The sequence below is a fragment of the Lactuca sativa genome, chromosome 5, assembly GCF_002870075.4.
Source record: "Lactuca sativa cultivar Salinas chromosome 5, Lsat_Salinas_v11, whole genome shotgun sequence".
NCBI classification, from domain to species: Eukaryota; Viridiplantae; Streptophyta; class Magnoliopsida; order Asterales; family Asteraceae; genus Lactuca; species Lactuca sativa.
In genome coordinates this window covers 153,802,554-153,812,548 of record NC_056627.2, presented here as the reverse complement: position 1 = coordinate 153,812,548, position 9,995 = coordinate 153,802,554, and the positions used below count along the sequence as shown (strand labels likewise).

Here is a 9,995-nt window from a genome sequence, read left to right as displayed (position 1 = left end):
TACTGTTCCTTATAATATCTAATGTAAAGAAACATGGACAATCGTAGTATGTCTAATTTGGGGGCTGGACACAATACTATTATATAATTGATCCAACATGTCGATAAACGAATGTTCAAAAATGTTGTGCATGCGACTGTAATTTAATAGAGACGGATAGACTAAAAAACTAACCCGGAGTTCTGTAATGCCGGTAAACTACCGTTGGCCCCATTGCTCCTACGATCGTTGTCATCATAAAAAATTCTTCATTTTTAATTCCTGCCACTACAATACTCGAGATGAGTATTTATATATATTTTACATCGTTTCAGGGCTTTCATCCTTGATCAGTGTTCGCATAAGCTATCTAAATATTGTGAGACCATTTGTTGAATCTCTTGTCGACAGGCACAATTTTTCTTTAGTTCTATCCAGTCGCTACTGATTCTTTATTTACTATTCTTTTTCAGCAACATGCATAATAATGGAGCATCCTACAGTCCGAATTGGGTATATGACAGTCCAATCCATTCTGATGTAGAGGCCAAGCTGAGGCGTCTCTTGGTTTCAGCAGGGAATGCTGACACAATACTTGGAATCCAGGTGCATATAGAACACTATTTTATTATTGTTATGAATGGAGAGCTAATTATATTTGGTTTACTATATTATTTATGAAGATTAGTGGAAGACAAATGCAATTTTATTTTACCTGGTCCCCTTTACATCCCTCGATAATGTCAAAACAAGTTATTATATGCTTTATTCTTATCATACAAAATAAGAATATGTTCCGTAAAATTCAAATTTTTGGCAATACTATATGTTTTAGTTCCAAATTAATTTTGTTAAATATAAAAGGTTGTATTTGGAAAATTTTCTTCGGATTAAAACCGGCAACAATTTAATTTGGGACTATTCACTAAATTAACTCAAAAACAGGTTTGCAAAAAACAAAAAAAAAACTAAGTATATTTTTATTATTTCTTTTTATTAAAAAATGTAAGTAGATATATTATTTTTAAAATTTGTTATTAACTTATTATTAATATATATATATATATATATATATATATATATATATATATATATATATATATATATATATATATATATATATATATATATATATTCTAACGTTATATAGAGTTAGGTTCATATATATAAATTTTAGTTATTATGTTACTATAGAATTAACTAGATATGAAATCCGTATGTTATATAGGTTTAGTAAAACAAAAAAAAAGAATATGAATGTTTAAACAAAAATTTATTTAAATTTGAAATTTAAAATTTAAAATATGAATTTAAAATGAAACATATTAAAGTACAATATATAAGTACTAATATTGTAATTTATTAACTATTTTTAATTAAGACAATTATTAATTGATGTATAGATTTGATTTGTAAATTAAGAAAAGATAAAAAATAACAAAATGACAAATGAAAAAAAATTATTTAAAAATACCAAAAAATGATATTTGTCCAAATTAACGTAAGAGTGACAAGTGGTAAAAAAAAACTTTCATTTATTAGGAAGGATTTTGCCCAATCACCATTCAAAGGTAAAATAGGAAAATCAAATAATATTAATTCAATAATTACATATTATATTCATTTTTTTTGGAAATTCCCCCGATAACGTATGAGTTTAATCCCCCTCCCCCTCTTTTCTCTTTATTGTCTTCTACATTTGGTTTTCAGTTTTTTTATCCAACAATTATTCTTCATCTTCTACCTTTCACTCTCTCTGCTTGCTTCTTCTTTTTTACTTTATTTAGACCTGCAACATACATTCATTATTTTAATTGTCTCATCTTTATTCCTTCAGCATCTGGTCTTCAAATTTAACTAACAACTAAGCATTGTCTACTATCTTTGGCTCTCCTTGTTCTTATCCTTTTATTTAGACCTACAACTCAAGAAATAAAGAAAGGGAGTGTTGTTCTTGTTTTTTTTTCTTAAATGTCTTCATTCTTAAAAAATGTTATTTACGTTTATTCCATGTTGGCATATATCATATGCAATATATCGTAAAATTAATAATATTATTCTTTGGGTATATACCAAATAATCCACAATATGTTAGAATATGTGGATAAAAACCTACACATAATCAAACTTATGATTTGAATATATATATATATATATATATATATATATATATATATATATATATATATATATATATATATATATATATATATATATATATATATATTCATTTTTTAAACTGATAAGGGATGCTCCTGTTTTTGGATTAAAGTAATAATTACATTCTTTGAGAATATATAGGACATGCTCATTTGTTCGTACTTTTAACAAACATTAAGTGTTACATCTATATAATTCATAAACAATAGGAAGGAAATTACTTTTATCAAAGTAACCACAAATATTCTTAAATAATATGTATTTTATAATTGATTTTCTTTTTCCGTAACTTGTTATAATCAAAAGCATACAAACAAAAAACGCTTTAGAGATTCAAACTTCTAGTGTGAAAAAGATACATATAAATAGTTAAATTATTTAAGAATATATGATGTGCTTCTCATCATTTCTTACTTTTATCATAAAATATGTTCGACATCTCAATAATTATTAAAAAAATGTCGAAAGCTACGTACAAAATAGTATTATTAAAAATTCTTGAAGAATATATCTTGTGCAATCACTTTAATATTTTTCTTCAAAACTTGTTCCTAACAAAAATCATAGGAACAAATAAACTAAAACAAAACAACATTAAAAGACATACTACTTCTCTTATTATATAAACTAATTCGATGGTATATGTAAACCGGTTGCTATCAAAACATAACATAATTTTCAAAAAAAATAAAATAAAAATAAAATAAAATAATCTTCGAGAGTTTTCTATTCATCAAGAATACATGATTCTAATAGAAATATATAAATAACAACAACCTTAGTCAATTAAATCAAAACTAATGAGAATAGTCATTCAAATTCTTTAAATTTAGTAGATAAATACACGATTCAATCAGAAATAATGAAAACATTAATCAGTTATATTACATATACAGTTCATACTTTAAGAATATGAAACAAAAATGTCATGGTGGAACCTTCAATTTATATCGTTTTAATTATTCTTGGTTCGTTAATCGTTTCTTCACATGATCAGACAATCACTACACATTCTTAAGGAATGATATATAATGGATTGAAAAAAATAGAAGTCTAAACATATTAATCTACCATTCCTAATTTAAATTCTTGTAGAAAGACATAAGGAACGTATGCAAGATTTTATCACTCAATTTAATAAAGATTTAACTAGTTTTCCCTCATTCTTAGCCATTAGATTTTATAATCTAACAACTCATATTAAGTCATAAACTCACATTATACTTAAGTTCACATTTAATCCTAAATTTATATAAATATATATATATATATATATATATATATATATATATATATATATATATATATATATATATATATATATATCATAAAAATGTTTTTAGTTCTTTTTCATATAAAGTACTCATGTGTATTCATAAATACATATATAAAACACTCAAACGAAAAAATACTTTAAAAACTTTTTCTAAATTGTCTCTCTTACTCTCTCTCTCTCTCTCTCTCTCTCTATATATATATATATATATATATATATATATATATATATATATATATATACTTTTTAATAATATTAATAGTAACGAATTTTAAAAATAATATATTTATTTAAATTTTAATAATAATAATAACAACAACAACAACAACAACAACAACAACAATAATAATAATAATAATGATGTTTTTTTAAGAATATTTCTAATTGTTTGGGCCAATTTACTAGATAGTCTCTACTTAAATTGTTCTCTGTTTTGACTGGGAGCAGAATGCAAACTTTTTATTGGATTATATATATATATATATATATATATATATATATATATATATATATATATATATATATATATATATATATATATATATATATATATATATATTGGTTTAAAAATGCTACTTTTTGGGTTAAAAATAATTATTTATAATATAATATTATATGTCAAAAACAAAAATGTTATCACACCTCAAAAGCGTTATGCTAACAACTTAAAAACATGATTTTTTGTTGATTTTAGGAAACTGATAATCATTACTATTATTTATTATTTTTATATAACTATTATATATATATATATATATATATATATATATATATATATGTGTGTGTGTGTGTGTGTGTGTGTGTGTAAAGGTTCAAATGAGAACCAAAAAAGGTTAAGAACCGTAAGAACGTCTAATTTTAGATGTTTATAAAGCGTTTAGGGTTTAGGGTGTTTATAAAGGGTTTAGGGTTTAGGTTTATGGTTTAGGGTTTAGGGTTTAGGGTGTTTATAAATGGTTTAGGGTTTAGGTTTATGGTTTAGGGGTTAGGGGTTAGGGGTTAGGGGTTAGGGTTTAGGGGTTAGGGTTTAGGGTTTAGGGTTACCCCTAAACTCTTTATAAACATCTAAAGTTAGAGGTTGTTACGGTTTTTAACCTTTTTTGGTTCTCATTTGAACCACTCCCTATATATATATATATATATATATATATATATATATATATATATATATATATATATATATATATATATATTAACGGGACCCATGGGGGTTCGGGAGGGGAGTGTCTACCCCCATCACGACCTCCAAAATTATAAGAGGGGTTAATCTTACCACGGTCCCTCAATTTTTTTAACAAATTCCCCCATTTGGGATCCGGGCCTCACGGATAAGGATCCTACGAGACTTTTTGATGTCCATATTTCCCACTCCTACTCAAAATGGTGAAACATGGTGGGACACCGATATTCTCTTGATTTCGTGTTTAATTGTGCTAAAGAAGCTAAGGCTTGACGGTATGGATGCGGTCCGAGACAGCACTTCGTGCCACATAGACACGGAACACCGCCCCCAGACCGCGGTCTGGTGCGGTCTCGGCCGCAGTGCGGCTTGTGAGTACCGTGCAATTTGATTGGTCCTTGATCTTTGACTGGTTTTGACCGTTGAATGGTCTTCAATGTTTATTTTTTTTTTATTTTTTTTTTAACTTTACTACACACACACACACACATATATATATATATATATATATATATATATATATATATATATATATATATATATATATATATATATATATATATTACCAATCTACACAATATTTTTACACAACTTTTTATCATATCTTTACTCCTTTTCTCTATTTTTATTTGAAAAATGTCATTTTCCAAACGACCTAACAAAGAAAAAACACCAGTCAGAAATACCAACACCCCAGTACCTTCGTTTAATCAACCGATTTTTTCACCTCCGTATTACCACTACGGCGGTATGTTTCCGTATTTTCCACAACGACCAGGGCAACCACAACCACAAACACCACCACTACCACAACCCGACTCGGATTTTAATCCATTTGATTTTTTGTCCCAACCCGAGTTTGTGCAACAAACACAAACACAACCAGAAACGGTCGTTTCTGATTCTGAACCGGAATTCGTTACAGAAACTCAGCCCACTCGAGCAACGAATAAAAGAAAAGAGAAGGCGGAGGGTAGATGTTGGGAACCTTTGGAAGCGTTGGTGTTGGCACAATTTTGGATCGATAGAAGACGCGACAGTTGGAAAAGACCAAAAGCATGACCGCTTTTGGATTCGCGTTTTACACAGGTTCCATAAAGGAATGAACCATGGAGAATACCGTTCAAAACATCAAGTGTACTCCAAATGGGGGAAGATGAACAAGGAAGTCATGTTGTTTAATGACTTGTGGAACAACATGAAACGTCAATGGAAAAGTGGAGAAAGTGATGAAGTCATTTTGAAGAAAGCCTTGAAAGTGTATCAAAAAGAAAATCTGAAGGCTTTCAAATTTCTTGAAGTTTGGAATTTTTTGAAAGATAACAGGAAATGGCTAAGTAGCAAAACATCTGACCAACATATTGACAGTGGGTCAAAACGCAACAGAACATCTAAGTCCGGCCACACTACATCAGATGATCGTGTTCAATTTGATCTGAACGAAGATGAACCTGTTCCAGTTTCACCACCTTCCCGACCATTGGATGAGACAAATCAAAAAGCAAAGGCAAAGGCAAAGTGTCGGATTCAGATGATTTGAAAGAAATGGGAACCGACATGAAGGATATAAAAGAGAGAATGAACAAGATTTTGAAAATTGCTTCTGAAAGAGAACTTCGGAAACAAAGGGAGAGCGACATGCGAATACTAGCAATGGACACGTCGAATATGACCGGGGCCGAGCTTGAAGTGGTTTTAGCGATGAAGGAGAAAGTGAAAAACCGTTACATGAATCGTGGCTAATTTCTAGTTTTTTTTTTTCAAGTTTTTAATGGTTTCTTGTGTGTTTTTTTTTTTAAAGTTGTTGGTTTTTTGTTTCTACTTTGTTTTTCAAAAATTTTAGGGTTTTTTTTTTTTTTTTTTTTTTTTTTTTTTTTTTTTTTTAAATTAAGTAATGTATGGTATTTGTATTTTTAATTAATAAACTATTATGTTTTTAAAATTATGGTTTTTTATTAAAAAATAAGTTTTATTAAATTAAAATAATTAACAAAAAAAAACAAAAAAAATAAAAATAAAAAAAATAAAACTAAAACCGTGGCACCACACCCTTGGTGTGGCAAGAAACCACACTTAAGTGGTAAAATGTGATGTGACGCTTACGTGGCGAGGGAGGGAGTGCGGTTTCGGTGACACTACTCCCTCCAGCCTAATGCTCTTATTATCCTCTTCATCGAATCTAAACTCAAAAAGCTTGTACATTCTTGTGCACTCATGTCCGTAACAAATGTGCCTTGATAGTTTATACAGTGACATGATGTATGTGCATGCTTAAGCACGTTAATGAAATATCTAGAACGTGAATTAATATGTGTTTTACTGATCGATTGTATAACAAAACTCCGATCATTATGTTTGTTAGGTTTGTGCCTACAAAGATGGGAAAGTGATCATTGATACTGCAGCTGGAGTCATGGGAGCAGATGACCCTCGTCCAGTTCAGCCCGATACCTTATTTCCTGTTTTCTCTGTAACTAAGGGTATCACAGCAGGAATGATACATTGGTTGGCTGATAAAGGGTATATATCTTAGTCTATTTTATATTTTTAACACAACAAAGGGAGCTATATTATATCATGTCATGCAAGGAAATATTAACAAATATGTATTTTCCTTATAGGAAACTAAAGCTTGATGAAAATGTTGCAAACATTTGGCCGGAGTTTGGTACAAATGGAAAAGATCAGATAAAGGTTCTCCTTTTCTACATGTACAGTAACATTAGTAATATTAGTGAAATAAATTATGCGAGATACCTAGGGACTTTTTTATTTGCCCATCTTCTAATGTATATTTTCTTTGTAATGTTACAATTATGTGTCCATATATAACTTTTCCTTTCTCTTGTAGGTTCATCATATACTTAATCATACATCTGGTCTGCACAATGCTCTTGCTGACATGACTAAAAATGATCCTATGTTATTTTGTGATTGGGATGAGTGTATAAAACACATTGCATTGGTTGCACCAGAGACCGAACCTGGTCGTGAACAGTTATATCATTATTTGGCGTATGGATGGCTATGTGGTGGAATCATTGAGGTACCATTACATGCATCTTCTAATTTTAAGGTTATTTTTTATGATGGGGATTAGAAGGCATTAACAATTTCTGCATTAACAAGAAATTTAGACAAAGTCCTTGTCCCATCTTGTTCTTTTTGGGTAGGACAAAAAAGTTTACAATTTTATCCGGTTGATCTAATCTACAATAAAAGCAGTACAACAACCTATTGTATCATGTTGAGTTATAAATGGGCCATTGATCGATGCCTCTTTGGCTCTTTGTGTTCTATTTGACTAAACGTGGAAGGAATGGTGTCATATATATCTTCTTTTACTATTTTATTATTTTCACTGACGTATGCGTTCTTGAACATGCAGCATGCATCCGGGAAGAAGTTACAAGATATTCTTGAGGAAGCATTTGTTCTTCCACTTAACTTGGAAGGCGAGTTTTATATAGGGATTCCCCATGGTGAGATTTATTAAAAAACAAACGAATAAAAAAGACTTTATATTCAGTCACTTATTGCTGTAATTGATAACAAATTAAATCTTGGTTTTTATTTATTTATTTATTTTGTCTTGTTTGATAATTGATAAGAAATCTTGGGTTTTATGTCCATTCAGGAGTGGAATCTCGTCTGGCAACTCTTACGTTGGATAAAGATGGATTCAATATGTTTGCCGCTCTAACTGCAACGAGTGAGTTTAAGTCTGCGGTGCCTTCCTCATTCATGCCCAGCATGCTTGAAAGCCTTATTTCCTCATCAAACACGCTCAATGTTCGACGTGCAATATTACCTGCATCTAACGGACACTTCTCAGCCCGTGCATTAGCCCGCTACTATGCCGCCCTTGTTGACGGTGGTGCTGTCCCTCCCCGCCGTTCATCCTCCCTCCCACCACTCGGAAGCCATCCTCAAATCCCCATTACTGACAGCCAGACCACAAACTCTAAATCCAATCTTTACAATGGAATACCAGAAACCGATGACACAAGGGATGCAATCGACACTAAAATCTTTAGCAACCTGAAATCTAAAATTCATGATGCTTTCTTGGGAAACGGAGATTATAAGGATTTAATCTTACCGAATGGAAGATTTGGGCTTGGGTTTAGGAGGGTTAACACGACCGATGGTTCCATGATTGGGTTTGGTCATGCAGGCTTAGGTGGCTCGACGGGATATTGTGACATAAATAACCGGTTTTCTATTGCGGTAACCATAAACAAGTTGACTTTTGGGCCTTTGATCTCGGAGATAATCCAATTTGTTTGCTCAGAACTTGATCTTCCTGTACCGGAAGATTATGCAGCATCTTGGGAGTTCTTGAAGAAACCAGTGATCAATTAGAGGAGGTTTCGTCGAAAATTACAAATACATACTTGAGCACTATTTGAGATATGAGCTTTATTTTACATGTAATTTTGTTGTAACTTTGAGTTGTTAAATGAAGTATAAGTTATAAGTCGATACTATGGGAATATAAGATAAGAATGGAATGACTAGAACTATGACTAAAAAGATTTTTATGAACAAGTTGTACATATATAACTAAAAATCCTCATAATAGGTAGGGAAGTTTTAGGGGTACTTTTATCCAATATACTAGCAATTTTGTAAAAATAAGTTTTCAAAAATAAGTTTTTTACGTATTTATTTTTTATCTTAGACATAACAGCAAAATAATACATGTGGTATGTATTTTTTTTTTTCGAGGTTTTATCTAAATCTCCACATTTTTTGCTTCACGTCCATTTTGACCATGTTTCTATATGGTTCTAGCCCATCTCAAAACTAAAATTATTGTAATTAAAAAAAACTTCACCTCTCTCTCTCTCTCTCTCTCTCTCTCTCTCTCTCTCTCTCTCTCTCTCTCTCTCTCTCTCTCTCTCTCTCTCTCTCTCTCTCTCTCGTGTTTGGCAAAGCTTTTTTAAAAAGATTTATAACTTTTTGACTTATAACTTATTTGGTGAAATACGAAGTTTTTAATAAGTAGATGTAGGTTAGTTATCACTTTTTCACTTATTAGAGGTTACCAACAGTTATAAGTTATTTTTTACCCAAACACTTTTTTTAACTTATACCGGTATCAAACCGGTAATAAGTCAAAAAGTTACTTTTTTAAGCTTTGGCAAACACCCCCTTAATACCTTCTTCGTTCTCATCGAACATCTCAAATAAACCACTAAAGACTCAATGTTTCTGTGATCTACATGCTCGAATAACCCATCATCATCGATGCTTCTTCCTTCCCCCCTTACCACATGACTGTCGCCTGCTTCCTCCTCATGCACCGTTATTGCATGCTCCTTCCCTTCTTTACCCTATCCTATTTTCCATCTCATGGTCTTCAATACGCCTACACATTCCCTTCTTTTCCCTAAA

At 30.6% G+C, this 9,995-nt stretch overlaps 1 protein-coding gene across 1 annotated transcript; it reads left to right on the top strand.

The window, feature by feature from the left end:
* The first annotated feature begins 232 nt into the window (after positions 1 to 232).
* Positions 233 to 9,080, top strand: LOC111890442 (uncharacterized). The gene is made up of 7 exons (XM_042902601.2): positions 233 to 358; positions 453 to 585; positions 6,958 to 7,115; positions 7,217 to 7,289; positions 7,447 to 7,641; positions 7,984 to 8,077; positions 8,233 to 9,080. The coding sequence occupies exons 2-7, from the start codon at positions 457 to 459 to the stop codon at positions 8,958 to 8,960; spliced, it is 1,377 nt and encodes a 458-aa protein (XP_042758535.1). The 5' UTR covers positions 233 to 358; positions 453 to 456; the 3' UTR covers positions 8,961 to 9,080.
* The last annotated feature ends 915 nt before the right edge of the window (positions 9,081 to 9,995 follow it).

Bases quoted from the DNA above. Each gene is read 5' to 3' on its own strand.
- LOC111890442 (XM_042902601.2), top strand. From the start codon at position 457: ATGCATAATAATGGAGCATCCTACAGTCCGAATTGGGTATATGACAGT. The intron at 586-6,957 runs GTGCATATAGAA...TATGTTTGTTAG, and splicing joins ACACAATACTTGGAATCCAG to GTTTGTGCCTACAAAGATGG. The intron at 7,116-7,216 runs GTATATATCTTA...TTTTCCTTATAG, and splicing joins CATTGGTTGGCTGATAAAGG to GAAACTAAAGCTTGATGAAA.